Raw genomic sequence first — 23430 nt, 5'->3', positions numbered from 1 at the left:
TGGAACCATGGCAGTGAGATGATATACGATGGAATGAATGTAAAACTAAAGTTCTCCCATGTAAACTATCATATAATTCACAATAAAACATTTTAAAAAAAGTTTGGTGGTTCAAATTTACCAGCCTCTCTGTTGGAGAAAGATGTGGCAGTCTGCATTCATAAAGATCCACAGCCTGGAGACAGTAGGGGATCGACCGTTCTTCCCTCTCCTAGAGTGTCGCTATGAGTTGTAATGGACTTGATGGCAATAGATGTGGGTGGGTGACATTTGGGTGTATGACATTATTATTGTTGTTGTTAGGTGCCATCGAGTCAGTATCGACCCATAGCGACCTTATTATGCACAGCAGAAAGAAACACTGCCCATCCTGGGCCAACCTCACTACTGTTGCCACGCTTGAGCCCATCGATGCTGCCACTTGGCCAATCCATCTTGTTTGGGGGTCTTCCCCTTTTTCTCTGACCCTTCACCTAGTGGATAATTCTATTCAGTTCACAACCAGTTGCTGTCACTTTACTGCCAACTTGCGGTATAACCCTATCAGTAGAACTATACCTTATGGGTTTTCAGTGGCTGTGTTCTTTCAGAACTCGAACATCAGGTCTTTTCTCTGAATTGCCTGTGGGTGGATTTGAACTTTAAGTTATACAGCACTTAACCTTTTCCATCACTCAGAGGTCTCCTTAGTTTGTTAGACTAGAATAGAGAAAATTGGGAGTCTCTGTACATGATCTTTTTGTTTGGTGAGACATCACGCTCTAATAATTATATGAAGGAGCTTACGTGTGTGTTCCTGTGCATGTGTGTGCTCTCATGCATTTATTATCTGCTTTTAAGATGGTCAGTGAAAATTGTGCTAAGTGGAACATTTTGTTTTTCTTGTGGGAGAAAGAACTTAAGTAATCTTTAAAACAAAGACTAAAAACTTTTTACTTTCCCCATAAAACATCTTACTGAAATTAAAAGATTGCTTTGAAAGTGATCCAAAAAAATAAGATCATTCTCTGAAGTTCAAGGTAAATGGCTGTGATTTATAAATGCATTTGGAGTTTGCCCAAAGTACTGACAGTTAAAAATTTACAGCCTCAGAAACCCTATGTAGGGTTGTGATGGGTCAAAATCAACTCGATAGCAGGAGGGGTATACAGGGTTCACACTGATGTCCCATTTTAACATGGGCCATTTTCCATGCTTTTGCTTCTAGGTATCTCTGGGTTCCTGTTTCCCTTGAATTGCTTTAAGGCTTCTTATGTTACTTGAAAGGAGCTCTGGTAGCTTAGTGGTTACGAATCGGGCTGCGAACCTTAAGGTCAGCGGTTCGAAACTACCAGCTGCTCCGCGGGAGAAAGATGAGGCTTTCTACTCCCGTAAAGATTTACACCCTCGGAAACCCTGTACAGGGTCGCTATGGGTCGGAACCGACTCGATGGCACTTAACAACAACAACAACAATGTTACTTGAAACCAGTGACTAGAGGTGTGAGAGTCCTGCTTTCTCCTTCATGTTCTGGTTACTTTGGGACCAATTCTTTTATAAACCTGTTGCACTCCATATGCAAGGAGTTCTGGTAGTGTAGTGGTTACGAATCGGGCTGCTAACTGCAAGGTTAGCAGTTCTAAACTACCAACCATTCTGCAGGAGAAAGATGAGGCTTTCTGCTCCTGTAAAGATTTACAGCCTCACAAACCCTATACAGGGTCGCTATGAGTCAGAACCGACTCCACAGCACTTAACTACCACCACCACATGCAGCATGGTCTAGTGACTGGGACCCTAAGTTGTATGGTGAGGGCTGGGCCTGTGGATTCACTTTCTAAGCTAGCATTGTCTCTTGGCTATGTAAATATTATGTCTTACACATGCATATACAGCTCCTTTTCCCTTGTACTGTTTATAATAAACAAATGCATTTAAAACTGTCATTGAATTCATACTCCCTCCCACTAGCAGTCATTAAAAATGAGCTTTATTCTTTCTGTCGTACAGTGAGAAACATTTGACTTTTAATAAGGAGTCCTTTTATTAGGGAAGTTTTGAAGCTCCTGATCTTGTACCTAGAACACAGGCCTGGGAATGAGACCCTGATTAATGGATGAGTGTGTCCCCCAGCATTTGGGGTCTTAGTTGTTTCACTTTTGCAAAATTGGCAAAGTAGCAGCTGATTGTTTTTTTTATAAATCTCAGTGATTTATACCCTGCTTATATCTCTGTAAGGGAAAGGCATTCTGAAGAATTTTGTTAATGGTTATCCTCTTTTATTTAGAAAATCTTTCAAGAGAATTAAGACTAGTACAAGAGAAAGCTACTGTGTCCCTTACAAGTTCTGGCTCCAGGGGTTTTAGAGGCGCCTTGTTCCAAAATCTGGATTTGCTCCTTTATGTTTTTGCTTGATGTAGAATTGGCAAAGGTCTTCAGAGCTTAGTGTCATAAACATCTGTTGCTGGAGTTCATGTACTACACATTACCTTTTGTTCTGAATCTCTCAGTGCTACAGAATACCATTACATATCCCTGTCCTACCCTAGTTTCCCAGCTGGGGTCTACAGCCATGCTGAGGTTGGAGAGAATGCTTTCCTTTCAAAAGTCATTGCATTACTGAAGTTTGAAAAACATTGTCTAAGGAACAATAGTGAACACTCTATAACTTGAAGTTTAATTTTTATTTACTGGTTTGTATTCTTGTCATCAATTTTCACCCTTTCCAGAAACTTTAGGAAATAAATTATCAAGGTGTCTTTTTTGTTGTTGCTTGTTTGAGGTGCTTTATTGGGTTTTTAACTCCTCTTAATTATTCTCGGAAGCTGACCAACAAACTTCAAATAGGAGCGTGACTTCCAGGGGTCTGGTTTGGCTCTGTTTGCTTTCTGATGTCAATGAGAAAGCCATAGCTCCAGTGATTTATTTGGTGTGGCTCTTTGGGAAGTTGAAGGAATTAAAGGGAAAACTTTATGTACTTGTTTCCTTCTTGAATCCCATTGTGTATGTGTGTGCGTACTTTTTGTATTTGTGCATTTCCAGAGGAGAAGGGGGTGTGGCAGTGAATTCTGACCAGGCTTCTCTTCATGGGAACCCCAGCTCCTGTGCCAAGATGAGACATTCTCGTCTTTTCATAGTGGTGCTTACAACACTGAGGTTGGGCAGCAACACCTTGGTTCTCTAGAAAACCAGAAACCCCAAATAGCTGAAGTGTGGTCCTTGGATCAGCATTACATAGGAACTTGTTAAAAATTCAGATTCTCAGGTGCTACCCCTGACTTTTGGAACTGGGACCTCGGAGTTGGGGAGAGGTGCCCAGCAAGCTTTGTCTTAGCAGGCCCAACTAAAGCCCACTGCCCCATAGGATTTCCAAGGCTGTCATGTTTATAGAAGCAGACTGCTGTATTTTTCTTGGATGGAGCACCTGGGGCTTCAAACTGCCCACCTTTTAATGAACAACTGAGTGCTTTACTTCACCTCCAGGGTTCCTCTTTAGTAAGCACACTAGAATAGGATTCTAATGCATGCCAAGAATCACTCCGAGAGCTACTACTTATTGCCAGCATCTTTGTAATTTCTCCAGCAGGCTATTTATTTGTATTGCTGAGTGGTGACTGGAGTTTTGGGTTATTACTTTATTGAACTAGGAACTTGACATAAATAACAGTAATAGTAATAATGCTAATTGGTCGCCATATTCTTATAGTCTAAGGGATATGAGCCCTGGTGATGCTGTGAGCTAGCTATTGGACTGATAATGTCCCGGTTGATGGTTGGAACCTACCAGCCACTCCTCAGGGGAAAGATGAGGCTTTTTGTTTCTGTAAAGATATATAGTCTCGGAAACCCTCCATAGGGTTGCTATGAGTTGGAATTGATTCAGTGGTAGTGGTTTGGGTTTTTAAAGCTCATGAGCATGGACTCTTACAAATCTGGGTTTGAATCCTTACTTACTTTGTAAGTTTGGATAAGTTAACCTCCTTACTTTGTTTCCTTAGCTGCTAAATAGAGATAATAATAGTAGAAATTCTTCCTATTTTTGAGTTGAACAGATGGAGTACAGAATTGATTCTAGAGCTTGCCTAAGTCACTATTAAGTGGAGTTGGGGTTCAAGTTCAGCACAGTCTGATTGCAGACCCTGGACTGTTAAGTACTGCTCCCTGTTCTCTCCTGTATCTACAGTGGAAAGCCATAGGACTGAGTGTGTTACACTGGAATTAGGATATCTTCATCACTGAGGAGTTGCAGCACTGAGCAGGGCTCTAACATAGACTCACAGGATAAACCTGGAGTCTCCAAACGCTCATTCGGAAGAAGCATGGCTTAATAGAGTACAAGCTGTCACTCTAGGTCTGTGATGCCCAGTGGATGGTCTGTGGAAATCTACAGGGGCAGTTGTTGGTTGTCAGGAAGATTGTGGGCAGGATAGGGTGTGCTGCATATCCTCAATGTGCACACAGTAGGGCTCAATGGAAAATTGTCCTGCGTCCATCTGGGCTTTCAAATATGCCACTGGACAGACCTTCAGCATCTGTATTCTCCCTCTACCTCAGGTGGGAATTTGACTGACTGTTTACAAGTGGTTTCAGAGAATTTTTTTTTGCACAATCTTAATATAGATATTAAGTTTCAACATGGAGTCCTGGTGTGGCACTGTGGGTTAATGCGCCAGACTGCAAAGCCATATGAACTGCAAGGTTGGCGGTTCAAGCTCATCAGCTGCTCCTTGGAAATCTTATACAGCATCGCTATGGGTCGGAATCTACTCGACATCACTTCACAACAACAACAACAACAACATATTAGAAATATAGAATATATGAGGAATATAACTGTTATGTCTTTAGTAGGCTTGTTTTTTGTGTGTGCCTTCTAGTTGGTTCCAATTCATAGCATCCCTGTATAGAGCTTCTGAGGCTCTAAGTCTTTTTGGGAGCAGAAAGCCTCATCATTGTCCTGCAAAGCAAAGCGGCTGGTGGGTTTGAACAGCTGACCTTGTGGTTAGCAACCCATCATGTAACCCACGGCGCAACCAGTGTTCCCTTAGTAGGGTAGGAGATTTTAATTTTATTTGTTTGAAACTTTACCAAGAGATTTTTTTTTTTTATCATTTAAAACTTCATGTTACACTATTTCTGATACTTCGAATTGCAATATGACACACCTACATCAGTCTGCATTTTGTAGTTACCACATTGTGACAATTTTAATACTAGAAACAAGCATAGTATCTTCTTTATGTGTCAAAGGAGCCGTGGTGGTGGAGTGGTTGAATGTTTAGGTGCTAGCTGGGAAAGATATAGCAGTCTACTTCTGTACAGCTTACAGTCATGGAAACCGTCATGGAAACCCTATGGAAATCAGCTTCACTCTGACCTGTGGGGTGACTGTAAGTTGGATTGTACTCGAAGGTCATGGGCTTCAATTTGGTTTGTGTGTCAGAAGTATGATGTGCCACAGATCACCTGGGGACTTTTGGAAATGTAAACTTTGGTTGTGGGAGGGCCTGAGACCCTGCATCTCTAACAAGTGCCCAAGCAATGCTGGATGATAACAACACTGAATACAGAGGCTATAGTATACTACAGAAAAGATAGTTCCTTTTGAAGTGTATCTTTTATGATGAATACTTTTTTGTAATTTCACTTTTTCTATTTTAGAGTTAGAGCATTATTTTGATTTTAAAATATTGGTACAAATAAGGTTTTACGTATGGATTTCATTTCACACTAGGAACAGGGGTGCTATAAAATAGTTGTTTTTTAAAAAAATGGTATGTTGGCCTTGATGAGCGGGAGCCAGTGCTCTGGGTGACGTAAGTGGTGCTAATCATAAATACAGATGAAATACCTAGGTCCTGAAGTCACGAAGTAGTGATTTAAAATACGCTCATGTTCATTATTCAAGCAGGTTATCATTCACTTCTTTATTCTTTGAACAAATATTTATTGAATGTCTGCTCTGTGAGCTATGTGCCAGGCTTTGCTCTTGTGCTTGGCATACACCAGTGAATAAAATAAAGATTCCTGGTCTTCTGAATCTTGCATCCAGTGTGGGAAACATAAACTAATACACATGACAAATAAACCACGGTGGTAAGTGGTGTGGATTACTACTGGAGGATTCGAAGTGCTGGAGTAAAGGCAATTCCAGTTTTAAATGGTGTCATCAGTTTCTTATTGAGTTGACTATGTGGATACCAGGGAAAAGAACAGCCTGGGAAGAGAGAACTGACAGTGAGGTTTGAGAACATGTGGCTGGCATGTTTGAGGAACCAGGAGAGCGGTGTAGCTGGAGTAGAGTGAGTGAAGCAGGGAGTGTTCATGGGGGGAGGGGGAGAGGGTGAGGCCAGAGAGATAACAAGGGCAGTCAGGCAGGATTCTTGGAGGTTATCATAGCACATTTGACCTGTACTTTGAATAAAATGTGGGATCATTGCAGGTCTTGCTCTCACTGGTTCTCCCTCTGACTATTTTGTTGAGTATGGGGTGAGGGTAGAAGCAGAAAGAGACTGGTTGGGAGCCATTGCAGTATCCAGGCATGGTGGTGACCTTGATGTGATGAGATCTGTGGTGGTGGTAATGAGAAGTCATCAGAGTCTGTGTGAATCTTATGTGAAACTCAGAGTGCAAGATTAAGGAATTCTCCGAACTCAAGGTTCCCAATAATACCTTTGTGGATCCTAGCTAAAAACAAAACAAAACAAAAAACCCCACCGCTGTTGACTTCATTCCGACTCATAGTCACCTAGTAGAAGTGCTCCATAAGATATTCTAGTCTGTGATCTTTAGGGAAACATATGGTCACATGTTTCTCACATGGAGCAGTTGGTGGGTTTGAACCTCTAACCTTTTGGTTAGGAGCCAGGCACTTACCTCACCACCTAGATAACTTTAAAGAAAATCTTCTGTGACTGATAGACGTCTCACCATGGTTACATTTTCTTTTCTTTCCATATGGCGTGTGTGTATGTGTATGTGATGTGTCTTCAGACCAATGGTTAACAGACACACACCAGAAGCAGCTAACTGAGCTGGTACTAGTTTAGAATAGAAAGCGAAACAGCAATAAGTGGAACCTAGTTGATCCTGAAAGCCTCACACATTTCCTCTTGATTAAGCCAGAACATATTTTTAGTAAAAAACATATGCTGTTACTTAATGTTTCTTTTTATACTCTGATGGTAAGTCAAATATCGAAATTAAGTTTTCTCTAGCTACTGCTGTCATGGAGTCCTGGTGTGGTGCTGTAGGGTAAGCACTGAACTACTAACCGCGAGGTCAGCAGCTCAAACCCATTCCTTGGAAACCCTATACAGGGGTCACTATGAGTTGGAATTACTTGATGGCACGTGACAACTGCCCTCATGATCCCCTTTGTGCCCCATTTCATTAGACTCTCAAACTACAGCAAATTTGTTAGTGTATTCACTTTATGTAAGTTGATCGAAGCCTTTCTGACTTAAAATGTACGTTTTGTAGTTTTGCCCTAGATTTTCACATAATTACATTTGAATATGTGAGAACAGTCTCAGATGTCTTCTGATCATATGTGTGTAACTTATTTTCTGTGTGGATCACGATTTCAGTGACCTTCTATGCTTAAAGGAGACTTGATAACCAGAGTTACATTTCTTAAGATGGGGGTCTTCTGAAAACCTGACAAAACACTGCTCCGCCAAGGTGTTAGTAAGAGCACACACAATTAAGTAAAGCTACAAAGTGCTTCTCCAGGAGACCAGCCAGGGTGACCTTTTAAAACTGAACAAGTACTTGTATATCATCAACTGTTGTATACTAAGGTTTTCTGATGAATCAACAGTGATTTTAATCAGTAATTCCCCGCCCCCAGCTTAACACTAGCAGCAGTCATTCATGAAGAATAGGTGAACATTCACAGTGTTGTGCTATGGCAAAGATTTCGCCAACAGTTACTGAGACCATTTCTTGGTTTGGAATGCGGAGATCTGAATATACAGTGTAACCCCAGTGACTCAAGCATCTGCCTCTTATTCTTTCAAGTCTGTATTTTAGGAATTCTGCTTTATTTTCATGTTGTTGTTGATTGGTGCCATCGAGTTGGTTCTGACTCACAGTGAACCTGCCTGTATAGTGTTTCTGAGGAGTGACTGGTGAGTTTGAACTGCCGACCCTGCGGTTAGGAATTCTTTATTTCTATTTCTGACTTGTTATGGTGTCTTGGTTAAGTTAAGAACTGGATTCTTGAACATAAACTAACGGTGTGTAGAGGGGCTGACGAGGAAGGAAGAATCAGAACATAAGCTTGGTAGAAACCATCCTAGTTTAAAAATTCTATGATTTTGTGTTTTGTGGAGGGGAGTGGGGTGAATTTTTGCTCTTTTATTTTTTCAACTTAAACAATAGTTGAAAGAATGGGGTAATGAATGCCTATGTATCCTACACCTAAATTTTACCATGTAACATATTGAGTCATTTACTTTCTCTCTTTAGGCATTTATATCATATGAATGTACACATATATGCATACACGCACATATCGAATCCTTTAAAAGGGGTAGGCATCATGACACTCTCCCCTTAAGTACCTCAGGAGGTAACATTTAAGAATAAGACCATTTTCCTATGAAATCATAACATAAGTATCGCACCAAAGAAAATAGTTATTTTGTAGTATCAGCTAAGGTTACTCTGTATTCAGAATTTGCCACTGTTACAAATATGTATTTTATAGTTGCTTCCTCCTTCCGCTGCAGAATCCAATCATGTTTCGTTGGTTATATATTTTTAATATCATTGAATCTAAAATACTCCTCCTGCCCCTCCCTTCCCCCTTTCCCATGACATTGATTTTTTTTTTTTTTAATTCTTCTCTAATATTTGTTTTGTTTTCTTCTGGTGACTATAAGCTTACTTTGCTGCTGCTCTTTGTTTTTTTTTTCCCTTTCAATTGTTGGGATATGTTGGATTAAAGTGTCGATTTTAGTTCTTTTTCTTTATTTGTGTGTGTGTTTATTGCTATAAATTGCCCTCTGAGCACTGCTTTTGCTGTGTCCCAAAGGTTTTGCTATGCTGTTTCATTCTCATTTGATTGAAGACATTTTTATTTCACTTATTACCCTGTAGATTTTAAGCAAGGTGTTATTCAAATTCCATATGTTTGACTTTTCCCCCTTGATCTATTGTTGATTTCTAATTTTATAGCATTGCTATCTGAGAAGATGCCTTGATGTTTATCGACGACTGCTTTGTGGCCTAACATATAGGCTACTGAGGAGAATGTTCCATGTGCACTGGAAATGAATGTGTATTGTGCTGTTATTGGTTGGAGAATGCTATGCCTTCCCTGTAGGTCAAGACAGATCTTGATATCTTCTTTTTGATGATGAATGCGATGCCATTCCTCCTCAATTTGTCATTTCCAGCATAGTAAACCATGTGATTATCAGATTAAAAATTGTCAATGCCAGTCCATTATAGCTCACTAAAGCCTAGCATATCAATGTTTATGCATTCCATTTAATTTTTGACAACCTTCAATGTTCCTAGATTCATACTTTGTACAATTGTTCCGATTATTAATGGATGTTTACAGCTGTTTCTCTTCTTTTTGAGTTGTGCCCAATCAGCAAATGAGGGTCCTGAAGACTTTACTCCGTTTGCGACATCACTGTCAATATTGCTTTGAGGAGGCAACTCTTCCCCAGTTGCATTTTGAGTGCCTTCTAACCTCAGGGACTCATCTTATGATCTGACAGTATTCGGGTGTTCATCGTGTTTCAATATTCTGATGATGACAGTGTTCTACTGCTATTCCTAAGGATTTCAGTGACTAAATGTTCTTCCTAGTCTGTCTCTCTCCTTCTTCCTAGTCTGTCTTTGTATGGAAGCTCATCTGAAACCTGTCCACTGTGGGTGGCCCTGCTGGTATTTAAAATACCCCTGGCATAGCTTTCTAAGTCACAGCAATATGAAGCCACCCCAGTAGGACTAACTGGCAGACCAGTGGTGGGAAAGTTACATCTAGAGACCTGGTTATCTTAGTTTTTTGTGTTTTTTTTCCCAGTTCATAATTTATTGTACAAATTGAGTATCACGTGATGAGTTGACATTAAATTCTCCAGCCATGAAAATTTAGCAGTTGAGAATCCATTGATGTTACTTAAATTGGTAGAGGTTTTTTAGATTTTGACTTGAAATATAGGATAAGTAAAGCAATACCTCTGTATGTGGCCAGTACATCTTGCATCCTCCTTGTGAGAGTATGAGTTGAAGTATTTTTTAATACCGGTGAACTATGATTTGAGCATCAATTTCTGGACCTGGCATGATTTCAATCCTGCCAAATCTGTAAGTTCCACATCCTGTGTCCTTCAATGTCTGCAGCCATCTCTTGGCCCAACTGGCTGGCTGGCTTAACTTTTGAAATTTCAATTTCTGCTCTCGTTGACTTGATGTGCCTTTAACATTTCTCTTCTACAGACTATGGCCATGTTACCAAGTGCTTGGGCTGTAGTCAGCTGGAGTGAGGTGAAGCTTTTACATTCTTATTAACCAATACTCTCTCTTGAACAGGATGAACTCACTGCTGTGAATGTAAAGCAAGGCTTCAACAATCAGCCAGCCTTCAGTGGAGATGAACATGCTTCAGCCAGAAACATTGTAATTAACCCATCGAAGGTAACTTCCGAGACAGTGTGTGTATGTTGCAGCATTGGTACATATTTAACATTGATAAGTTTGTACTATTAATTTGTACATCATTTTGAATCTTTCATAATGATCATTTGCAAGGATTCTGCCTGTTATTTGATTCTAAGCCTGTAATCTACATTTATCTAATTGTTTCTATAAGAAAGGATTCAACTTAAAATATTTTTGGTAAGAAGACTACATAGATGATAGGCGTACTTCTTACTGCATCATATTAAAGAGGAGGCATGCAGTGGTAGGTTTTCTTATTATTGATTATGCTAAGTTTGATCACTTGGTAAAGGTGGTGTGTGTCCGCCATCTCTTCCCATTCCTCTTAGTGATCTCACAGATGGTGATTCTTTGAATATCTAATTCTTTTATATTTAATTAAAGGACAGTGGGATTTTTCCACAAACATTTGGAAAACCATCATATGTGTTTGTGTGTACCTGTGTACCTATCAAAAAAGATCTGGATGATACATGAAGATTTAATAAAGGTTCCCTTCAAGGAAAGACTCCTGGTGTCTTTTAGTATGAATTGACTTTTAGTATGAATTGACTTTTGTTGAATGACTTACAGTGTTGCTTGCAAAATGGTGGTTTTTCTATTTGCCATTCTTTGTGCACTTATTAGTTGGCTTTTTTTTTTTTTTCCCCAAGAATAACTTTTCCACCTCTGTTTTTAGAATCACGTTATACTCTGGCTCTTTAATGGTAGTGAGATCCCTCTTTCATACTTCAACACAGATCTGGATGCTAGACATGCACATTGTTACTGGGGTGTCATTACTACTAGGCTCTTTCAGTAAAGAGACCTGGGATACGTACACAGATATTTTGAAATCCTAATTGGAATGAAATCATATCACATACTTTTTACCTTTCCTGTTTTATCTTTCTATATTCCTTCTTCAAAATACAAACTGTCAATCTCAACAATATCAGAATATTTATTCATTTACTCTACCTTACAAAACACATAACAAGCTTTCAAAATAAATGATACCAATGTAAATCAGACAACAAAGTTATTGTATAAAATTTACCATTTTTTACACAATACTTTTTTCCTTAGACTAAATCCCATTAAGGACATGTATTCAGAGTGTTATGTTAAAATTTTCCTCAGTTAAATCCCTTTCTGTATAGTTATGCTAGCAGTTAGATATATAAATAGGGATATTTGTTTCTATTTATATTATATTTGGAATTTTAAAATATATTGTTTCAGGTATTTTTATTTTTTGAGTCTTAAGATATTTCAGATTTCTCAGATTAAAAGCATCATCCATACAGAACAATTTCCATACCTCCTTTCTCTTCCCCGAAGAGTTGTTGTTAAGTGCTGTCCAGTTGGTTCCAACTCATAGCAACTCTGTATAGTGTTTCTGAGGGACAGCTGGGGGATTTGAACAGCTTACCTTGTGGTTTGCAGTCCAGTGCTGATCCTACAGCACCATACTAGGAGTCTTTCCTTGAAGAGAACCTTTATTTAATCTTCATGTATCATCCAGATCTTTTTTGATAGGTACACAGGTACACACAAACACATATGATGGGTTTCCAAATGTTTGTGGAAAAATCCCATTGTCCTTTAATTAAATTTTCCCCCAGACTTTTTGAAGCCCCTTCAGTTTCTACTTTAACAATGGGAAACAATATAAAAGTATTTTCTTTAGAGAGTCTGTTAACTAACACCTTTTTAGTTTTTGTTTTTTTTTTAGCATTGATACAGTTTTTACATTACAGCCATACTATCTTGAGTTATATATATTTTTAAAAATGTAACATTATTTTACTTTTAAAAAATACAATAATATATAGTGTGCACTTTTCCTTGTAGCTGAAGCATCCACATAAAAAATAATCAGTTGGTAGATAATCCCATAGAGAAACTGTATAGGATTTCTGAGGAGTGGCTGGTGGGTTTGAACTGCTGGTGTTGTAGGATAACTGACCTTGCAGTCCAGTGCTCATCCTGCTGCGCCACATCAGGACTCACATGGGACAGTTAGTTTGGTACTGATTTCTCATGTTTGTTTATAAAGATACTATAGCTCTAATTGAATACACAGCTTTTCTTCTTTAGGCTAAGTTCCAGAAGTAACTTACTTGGATAGAGAGTATGAATGCTTTATGTCTCTTGATGTGAATTGCCATCAGAGTTACATTGAATTTTATGGCAATTGAAATAACCACATCAATGAAAATAGCACCTATTGTTTCTCCTTGTTGCTGCCACCATTCCTATGAGATTTACTCAATTGTTAAAATCTTACTGAAGAACATTGGACTTCATAAATATGAAATATATGAACTATATTATAGCCCATAAACTTTTCTTTCTCTTATCAAATTAATTCATTTCAAAATAGCTTTCAGCTGATGGAAACAAATTTTAAATGGAATGCTATCTCTCATGCCCTGTTTGAGGACGTACAAATTGGTATAAAGCATATGGAGAATAATATATTGAGGGGGTTTCATAAAGTTCATGGAAAATGGAATTAAAAGATAATGGAATTATTCTACAAACTTTTTTTTCACCCCCACAAACCTTTTGAAGTCCTTTTATACTTAAAAAAATTGCAGACTGATACGATCTGAATTCTGAAAATCTACCCTAACACACATACATGAAATAGCAAATGTGAAAGATTACTCATTTAAATGTGATTTGCAACAGCAGAACAAATACTCCAAATGTCCATCAACTGAGGCTTGATAAGATGTGGCACATCCATACAGTACCTTAATATGTGTCTATAAAAATGAATGAAGAAGTTCTCTAGGAGCTTCATATGGAAAGCTCTCAGGCAGTTTTTAAGTGTGCATAATGAACTGTCCATGCAAGAAATAATACATTTTTTCATGTGTATTTACATAAACACTAGAAGAACACGCAAGAAAGAAATCAAAGTGGTTACTTTAAAGTAGTTGGAGACTTGAGAATGAGGCTCATTACTTTTTTATATATTTTGTAATTTTGGAACCCAAAAGCCAAGCTCATTGCCTTTGAGTTCTTACTCACAGACTTTATAAGACATAGTAGAACTGTCCCATAGGGTTTCCTTTCCAAGGCTATAAATCTTTACAGAAGCAGACGATCACTTCCATGCTGTTACCACTTTGTCCTACAGAATGGCTGGTGGTTTTGAACAGCTGACCTTTTGGTTAGCAGTTGAACCCTTTAGACACTGCACCTCAGTATTTTGGAACATTGTTGAGTACATATATTGCTGTAAGAGTAAAATTCAATTTTACGATCGTATTTTAATTTGAGTCCTAATGCTCATTTTCTTCTCAATGGTTTCATGGGAAATTTGACTTTGCTTACAGTATACTATTGTTCAAAAGATTTGTTATGAGGAATTAAACGGTATGCACTCCACTCTGCTGTATTGCTATCATCAAGCACATAGAAGAGAGGATAATTATAAAACATTGCTCAGACTTAAAAACAGTTATGCCTTTATTATAATCTAAAAGCTTATGTTGTTGTTGTTAAGTGCCTTGGAGTTGGTTCTGACTCATAATGATCCTGTATAGGGTTTCTAAGGCTTTTAAAAATCTTTGTAGGAACAGAAAGCCAGCCTCATCTTTCTCCCATAGAGTGGATGGTGGGCTTGAACCACAGACCTTGTGGTTTGCATGCAATTACAAATAAGATACATTAAAAGAAAAAAAATAGCTTACACAGATAGCTGTTTAGTGATCCTGGAACAAAGACCAAATATCAGTTGAGAGTTTACAAATGAAATATTTGGCTACTATTGTATGCTTGATTACAAACAACTGGTTTTGCTTAAATTGTGCACTTAATTTATTCAGTGTTGGACATTCTACAAACATATGTTTAGTACAACAATAACAACAATGACTTTTTGTTTTGTTTTTTAAAAGCTCAGACTTTTTCCCTCCCAAATTACTGTAATTTTTAATAACCTTTAATGGAGTCCTGTTGTGGTGCTATAGAATAAGCACTGGACTGTTAACCTCAAGGTCTGCCATTCAAACTTACCTCCTGCTCTTCAGAAGCTCTAGAAAGGGTGAGTTGGCACAGACTCATGGCACTTCACAACAACACTACAACACCAAACCAGACTTGGTCCACTACTTACAACTATGTTTTAATTTATAGATTGTGTTTCAATTTACAGAGTGTTTCTTGATCCATGAACATATTAACTAAGAAAGTAATTTTTATTTTGCATTACGAGAGTAGGTATTTTAATTATGGTTTGCTCACATTGTTGTGAAGTGCCGTCGGAGTCGGTTGTATCCCATAGCGCCCTGTATAAAGCGACCCTGTATAGGGTTTCCGAGGAGCAGCTGATGAGCTTGAACTGCCGACCTTGCAGTTCAAATGGCTTTGCAGTTTGGCACATTAACCCACAGCACCACACCAGGACTCGTTATTGAAGTATTTATTGGAGATTGCTTACTTGGTCATCTATTTAAAGAATTTTAAAGAAATGTGATGCTTTCAGGGACTTCTTGAAATTTTTTTAATCGAATTACTTAATTTTCAGATATTACTTCATTCCATTCCTTTCCTTCCTATCCCTATCTGCCTCCTCTCTCTATCTTTAATTTGATCAGTATAAATACAATATAGTGATTCACAGATTCAGGGCAGGTAACTTTGACTTTTGCTTTAAACCAGGGCTTCTCATAGATGCATTCTGGCTTAACCCTCTGCTGAGAATTTGCCTGTGCACCCCAGATGAAAGGAAAACAGAACTTACATTTTAACAGTGATTGTATATGAACCACTTGGGGTTCTCATGTTAAAATTGTAGATGCTGATTCCATATTTCTAGAGAAGAGAGGTATGTTCTTAGTGGAGGGTCAAACCAGAATGAACCGATTCAAAACCCAGCTTGGAACATTGTTGTTGTTATGTGCCGTGGAGTCGGTTCCGACTCATAGCAACCCTGTACAGGGTTTCCGGGGCTGTAAATCTTTATGGGAGCAGAGAGCCTCATCTTTCTCCCACAGAACAGCTGGCAGTTTCCAATTGCTGACCTTGCGGTTCACAGCCTGATTCGTAACCACTATCCTACCAGAGCTCCTTGAGCTTGGAACATTAGAACACATGAAATTTGCAGCCTAGTAAAAAGTGTTGAATACCTATTTTAATAGAACTTTCTGTAATTTAGCATTTAAATAACTCGCTAGATTGAAAGCACTGACTGTAAATATAGTTTCCTTTCCAAATATGAAACAAGACCAAGAATGATTACTGAGTGATTACTAGATTTTCTGCTCTAGTATGGTACCCATCTCAGGGAAAATGTTATTTCCAAATGGGTGTGAATATGAAAAAGGAAAAAGTACAGCTAAGATTAAAGCAAAACGCATTCTCTTCAAATGTATTAGGGATGTAGTTAATTTCATCTTGCCGGAGATTTCCAAAACCTCTTCTTTTTTACTTAATAGTATAAAAGAAGTGCCATGAATTTTTGTATCACGTTGGTATAAGGAAATCACAACTTTTGGTTTCAAGGATTTTACTGTATTATTCTTTTATTTTGAGCTGGGCTGTATGAAAAATCTGCAATTAAACTAAGAAAGATAAAATATTAAGATATTTGCTAATTGTCTTTAAACTTTTTCTCTCCCCCCCCCCTTGTTTCTATAGATTGGAGCTTATTTTAGCAGCATATTAGCTGAGAAACTAAAGCTTAACACTTTCCAGGACACCGGAAAGAAGAAACCACAAGTCAATGCTAAAGATAATTATTGGCTGGTTACTGCTCGATCTCAGAGTGTAATTCATAGTTGGTTCTCTGACTTAGCAGGAAATAAACCACTTGCTATTCTGGCAAAAAAGGTATTAAATATTGCATACATTGTTTTGATTATGGTCCTGTGAGAAGATGCTTTGAAATACTGTTGAAGTGTGTATTTTCTTTTTCCTGACCCTAAATAACAGGTACACTGCCTTGATGTACGATTATATACATGCTGCCTTCCCCTTTATTTTGATGGCATCTGATCCTGTTGTATTTGTTGAGTCCAACTCATTGAGACCCTGTAGGACTGAGTAAAACTGCCCATATGGTTTCCAAAACTGTATATTTTTATGGAAGCAGATTGCCAAGTCTTTTCTCCCTCAGATAATCTAGGGCATTTATAAACCTAAACATTTTACATAAAAAAACAGTTTATGTAGACTTGAGGTAGACCAAGTTTTAACTCAAGAATAGGAAAAAAGACTTCATTTTTTCTATTACATTTTCGTTTTTCTTAGGTTAGTAAGTCCAAGAGAGTTCCTTGTCTTTAAAAGTTACCATCTTAGTGCTTTAAGCTAGGTTCATCAAGATAAAGATTATGATTCTATGCATATTTGTTCTTCAGAAAAAACTTCATAACAATATGGGCAGGCTTGTTGATAGCTTTTTTAGGCCGGAGTTTGTTTTAAATCTCTGCTTCTGATCATTTTCCTGACGTGGGAAATAGCATACAGGTTCAATAACCCTGTAGTCCAAACAAAGTAATATGTCCTTTGAAATTTAGATAACCTAAGAAATTACTTTCTTTAGTCTTGATCTCTGACTTCTTGCAAACTTTTCAGATAATCCTACCAGGTGTGTTCTTATCTCCTCTAAGGCCCTTTAGTTTTAGGGAAATGCCTATCTCCTAGTTCTGATAGCACGTTTTCAACAACAGACTTACCATAGGCTCAGTTTAGAGGATAGCTCTTTTGTTTATTTGCCTGTTTGTTTTCTAAAACAACTCAGAAAATAGTGCTAGTAGCTTCCTTTGGCTTTATTTTGCCTTCATATCCTAGCATTATTGCCTTTCGTAGGTTTCATTGCTTAAAGGAAACTGGTATCCTTGATAAGTTCAGCAATCAGCATAACCACTTTTACCCAGTCAGTTAGTACCACTGTGTGAACACTGGCTGAACCACATAGCATTTCTTTTCCAGTGGTGAATATTTACCTTGTAGTCCCATGGTGACCACATTGGTCCCATGATGCATTGTTTCAGAGGGCCCAGTGTATGTCAAGGATATATACTTCATGAATGATGGCTTTCTGATAGGTCATATCCTCCATGCTGGTTAGTGTCTGACACTTCCATATTGCTAACCAGACATCTTTCTTTTTAGGTTTCCCTTTTTTGTAAGCTTTCATAAAAGCTTTTTGTTGTTTTCTTTTTTTTTTTTTTTGAGTGATTACTGGTGAGAAATTGATGTTCTGACTTTAGGGGTGTAGTGACTTCTCTTCTTTTAGGAGGGAGATGAATTATGGTGCAGTGTATTAGCCATTGTTCTTCTCTCTTTATTAGGAGCTGCCTCTGGCCAAGTCAGGTGTTCCTCAGGTAAGCCCTGACCTTCATTCTTTGCAACATTAAACATATTTTCTTTATAAAGCCAATTGAATATAGCTTGAATTATTCCTTTCTTGCCCATTTCAAGAGTTCCTCTCCCTCTTCCCCTGAATGTATCATCCTCTTGAGATGGCAAAGCTTTTACAGAGTTGGGTAAAGGATTGTATTCTCTGCCTGGTCTTCATATTAGAAAGTTCAGATGGTTCTTCTTTTTATTTCTTGTATTCATCTGTGAGATGGCTTAATCAGAAAACCTTGGCTTTCCTGCTAAGATCCCGAGTCATCTTCCAGTTCTGAGATCTAGACTTCACAATAGTTTCCTGTATGAGGTGGATCAAGTTTCTTGACCTGATTATCGGTTACAATGAAACTAGAGTGAGGCCAACAACAGCCCTAAAAAGGACCTTTTATTTCAGTGATGGTCATAGTAGAATTTAGAAAAGGAGGCTCTGGTCTCTGAGCATATTCAAGCTCTGAACAGTTCAGTTCGCGTGACTTTGATTACTGAGGTCTGTGGGATTCCCTTTCACTTCTACCTCTGCTTAGGGAACAGTGTATGCTGACAGTAATGTGCCTCCTAGGAAAAGGTGATATGAGTGCAACCTTTTTGTTGGTGGAAAACCAGCACACGCTAGGTGTCTTTGTTTTCTTTTGGTACCTAGAGCCAGCTCTAGCTTGAGTTAGAAACCACACAGCTGTCAAGTAATTGCATAGACTCAGCTTCAAGGTAAAGTCAGATGGTTTCTTCACTGAAAATGCACATCCATCACTGTATAAGCCAGTCATACTTTAGTCTATGCAAACATTTTTTTGTTCCCTGAAATGGCCAAAATGATATAGATTGGACAAAGCCATCAATATGTGTCTGTTTAATTAAGTAACTTACTTCCTTCACACATGCTGTTCTTCAGAACTCAAAAGCCCTTGATTTCAGGCAACCATTTCTCTTAGGGTTGGGACAGAGATAGAAGCCTGCCCTTGTGCTCTTAATATATGCTCTATGGCTTATTTCTGTTTGCGTTTTCATCAGAACATTTAAAATATTTCACATGTTCAAATCACCCCCTCCTCCCCCTGTCAGTTGCTATTCGAGAGAAACCCTTTAGGCATCTAAGAAAGATGCTATTTGTAATGATTCTTTGGGGACTTCTATCTATTTTTTGGACTTGATTGTTTTTTAGGCCTCGATCTTGTAACTTTTTTGTGTGTCTAAATGAGAGGCAAGCTGACCGTAACAGATAGAACATAACCCACTGATACTAAACTGTGTTCTTTGGTGAAAGCAGCACCTCAGGTCTTGTGCTGAATATTTAAGACTATGCTTTCCTTAACTCTGGCCTAAACTCAGAGCCTTTTGCTCCATGAAAGATGTGCCTTGTAAGTGACAATATCAGGAAATTCTCTTGTTAAAAAGTGTCACCATGGTCTGCAGAGAGGAAGCTTTGTAGCTTTGGTTTATGTGACGTCCATCTCCTTTTAGTTATATTTGTGCAGTGTGGGAGTCACTGTCATGGCGGTGATATGCTAAAGTTAGCACCACGTAGCACCTGGGTATGAACACACTGCATCCCAATGTCCAACCTAGGCACATTTTCTTCCAGCATTGAGACATCTTGATGCGTCTCTGGTGAGAACTAGGAGGAGTAGTTAACTTGCTTTTAGGAGCCATTGTTGTTGTTGAGTGCCTTCGAGTTGATTCCAGCTCACAGTCACCTGGTACAGGGTTTCCGTAGCTATAGTTAGTGGTTACGAATCGGGCTGCTAACCTCAATGTTGGCAGTTTGAAACTACCAGCTATCCCATGGGAGCAAGATGAGGCTTTCTGCTCCCGTAAAGATTTGCAGCCTTGGAAACCCTGTGCAGGGTCACTATAATTCGGAACCGACTCCACGGTAGTTAAAAACAACAACAATTCCTTACAGGAGCAGAAAGCCTCGTCTTTCTCTCACGAGACCACTGGCGGATTCTAACAGTTGACCTTGCAGTTAGCAACCAGTGGGTAACTAACTCACGACACCACCAGGGCAATGCACACACAAAAAATACTCAACCTTAAAATTCTAGGATCACACTTTCTATCAAGTATGTGAATAGTCAAGTTGTAACATGCAATACTAAACCTACTGTAAAAGTGAAACTTTGTTTAGGAGAAAAATGCTATGTAAAATAATTACCTTAATCCTAATCAACTTTCTATAAAGTATGTGAATAATAAAATTGTAATATATAATACTAAATCCACTGTAAAAGTGAAGCTTTGTGTAAGAGAAAAATTCTACAATATGAAACTTGATTATTATCCCCAAATCTATTTGACCCATCATGCATTTGGGGCAGAGATAGGGGGCTTGATGTCCATGGGGGATATTACCTATCATGCCCTGAGGAGAGACTCAAGTCCATGGCTTGGAAATACTTCTGCTGGTGTGCAGAAATACGTAAAACTGGCAGTTAAATAATAATTGTGATGATTTTGATGTATATATATAATTCTTTTGTTCCACCCTATAACCACCCTGTGAGGTGGACTGGGTTGGTGTCACCATAATTCATAAATGGAGAGACTGAAGCCTGGTGTGATGGGCCAAAGTGAAGGAGCCAGAATGGAGCGCTGATGTGCTCACCCTGGCGCTGTGGCTCTTCCTGTTTTGTCATTCTTCTGCTGCCATCTTGCTGCTGCATAGCTGGCACATTCACTGCTCACCGTTTTTCACTATAATCATAAAATGGTTTATAGAAACCAATGGGTTAATCCCTTATTATTTTAATAGGAATTGTGAAGAATGAATGAACTCTTTCCAATCCCTTCAATGACACATTGGGATACTAATTAGCTAAATAGGACCTTTGTGATCTGGTAGAAATAATTAACTGAATTAAGTGCCTTATTTTCAACCAGTGAATTAGTTAGCTAGCTATTTCTAGTTTAGAGTTTATTGGGTAGATTCACTGATGCATCAATTTTAACCTGTATTGTGAATTTTAGGCTCCATCATTTTAACAGCCATTTGAAATTTGGTGCTCAAGGCATTTATAAATGGAAAGTTACTGGAAATTGTTATCTTTATGAAATGTTACAGTAAGAAAGCTTATAAAAAAAAGTGTTCCTCAATAAAATGTAGGATGGGGACATTTTTTCCACATTCTCTGTCCCTTCCAATTTTGAGATAAACTCTTTGGAGGACAGTAATGAAATTATTTTTTCCTACTTTCTTGATAAGCTGAGTGGTTTTTATGATCTGGAATTTGAAATAAAATAAGGAAGAAACTGGATCAAACAATTTTGCTGATAATACGGAACATGGTTTTGACTTTATTTTTTCTTAATGAAAACTTGTTTACAGTGTTCTTAACTACATGTATTGCTTGAAAATCCATCAAACACATGGATAACTTATGTGTTTTTCTCTTTGTTTTGCTTAGCATTGACATAGTATGTGATTATTATACTTTTTTTTTTTTTTCAGGTTCCGATCCTTAGTAAAAAAGAGGATGTTTTTGCATATTTAGCTAAATATTCAGTGCCAATGGTTCGAGCAACATGGCTGATCAAGATGACTTGTGCCTATTATTCTGCTATTTCTGAAGCCAAAATGAAGAAACGCCAGACTCCTGATCCCAATTTGGGTAAGTGAGACACTATGATACATTCTGCATTTCGTTTTAGAGTCTGTGCGTTTTTGTTGCCTGGCCCCACTATATTGCAGAGTACTGGAAAGGTACGTGGTGAGGATAAAAAGTGCTCCTGGTATAGAGGGTAGAACTTGCCCTTTGTCACATAGCCCCAGAATCGTGAATCCATCAGCAGGTCCTATAGATATTTCCTTACCATCGCAACTTTTGGTTCAAGCCACTGTTATCTGTTCTCTGGCTACAATGTCAGCATAACTGGTCCACCTGATTTTACTTTGCTGTTTACTTTCTTATCTCCACATAACTGCTGAACTTAGACATTTGTATCTAAGTCAAATCGTGTCGTGTCCTTTTTATAGATTACAATACTTTCTTACAATTAGAATGAAAATCCAAATTCCTTACTGCAACCAAACCAGGCCAGTCTTAGTTTGCATCTTTCTCTATACTCCATCTCCACTGCCTTCCTGTGTTTATCTAATGTGCCCGGTTCAGTTTCTACTTGGGGCTGCATGTGCTGTTCTGTGCTTCTGGCTTACTCTCCTCTAGGTCATTTGTGTGCTTCATTCTCTTCACTGAGGATTTGGCTTAGTGGGCACCTAGCAAAGTACTAGCCCTCCTTATTGTCCTCTATCTCCTCACTTACGCTCTCTTGTGTTATTTTATTCATAACACTTTTTTGTTTTAAAGTTAAAAAGAAAAATTATTGTAAAATAAATGTAACAGAAAATTTGCCATTTTATCCATTCTTAGCAGTGTGGTTTATTGACATTATTTACAATCATCACGTTGTATAGACACCACCATCATCAACATCCAAAGGTTTCCATCACCCCAAACAGAAATTGAGTGCCCCTTAAAGTAATCAATCCCAGACCCTCCACCCCCATCACCTGTTGTTGTTGTTAGGTACTGTCGAGTTGGTTCTGACTCAGACTGACCCTTTGCACAACACAATGAAACGTCGCCTGGTCTTGCGCCATCTTCATAATTGTTGCTATGTGTAAGCGTATTGCCGCTGCCACTGTGTCAGTCCATCTTGTTGGAGGGTCTTCCTTTTTTCTTGACCCTCCACTTTACCAAACTCTGGTGGTAGCATGATGATTTCAAGTCAGGCTGCTAACTTCAGCGTCAGCAGTTCAAAACTACTAGCTGTTTCTCAGGAGAATGATGAGGCTTTCGGCTCCCATAAATATTTACAGCCTCAGAGACCCTATGCAGGTCACTATGAGTTGGAATCAACTCCACGGCATATCACCACCATCACCACTACTTTACCAAACATGATGTCCTTTTCCAGGGACTGGTCCCTACTGATAATTGATCTGAAGTATGAGAGATTAAGTCTTGCCATTGACTTCTAAGGAGCATTCTGGCTATATTTTTTCCAATGTAGATTTGTTTTTTCTTCAGGCAGTCCATTGTACTTTAAATGTTTTTATCTAACACTGTATAACTCAAATATATCAATTCTTCTACCATCTTCATTATTCATTGTCCAACTTTCACATGCATATGAGGCTGTTGAAAATACCATGGCTTGGCCCCATCCCCTGTTGTTGTTGTTTGTCAGGTGCCATCGAGTCGGAACTGACTCAGAGCGACCCCATACACAGCAGAACGAAACAATGTCTGATCCTGGGCCAACCTCACTACCGCCGCCACACTTGACACCATCAATGATGTCACCTGGCTGATCCATCTCATTGGGGGTCTTCCTCTTTTTTTTCTGACCCTCCACCTTACCCAGCATGACATCCTTCTCCAGCGACAGTTCTCTCTGGACAATGTGTCCAAAGT

The 23430-nt window shown here is 38.6% G+C and overlaps 1 protein-coding gene across 1 annotated transcript in view; it reads left to right on the top strand.

Moving 5' to 3' along the window:
- MED12L (mediator complex subunit 12-like) overlaps positions 1-23430 on the top strand; it is a 470668-nt gene that overhangs the window by 34776 nt on the left and 412462 nt on the right. The window contains exons 2-4 of the mRNA XM_006867983.1: positions 10535-10639; positions 16301-16492; positions 21465-21624. Coding sequence (XP_006868045.1) covers positions 10535-10639; positions 16301-16492; positions 21465-21624 — 457 coding nt within the window. The remainder of the gene's footprint in view (positions 1-10534; positions 10640-16300; positions 16493-21464; positions 21625-23430) is intronic.

This window comes from Chrysochloris asiatica, unplaced genomic scaffold, assembly GCF_000296735.1.
Source record: "Chrysochloris asiatica unplaced genomic scaffold, ChrAsi1.0 scaffold00113, whole genome shotgun sequence".
Classification (NCBI taxonomy): Eukaryota; Metazoa; Chordata; class Mammalia; order Afrosoricida; family Chrysochloridae; genus Chrysochloris; species Chrysochloris asiatica.
This window is presented reverse-complemented; position numbering and strand designations above follow the sequence as displayed.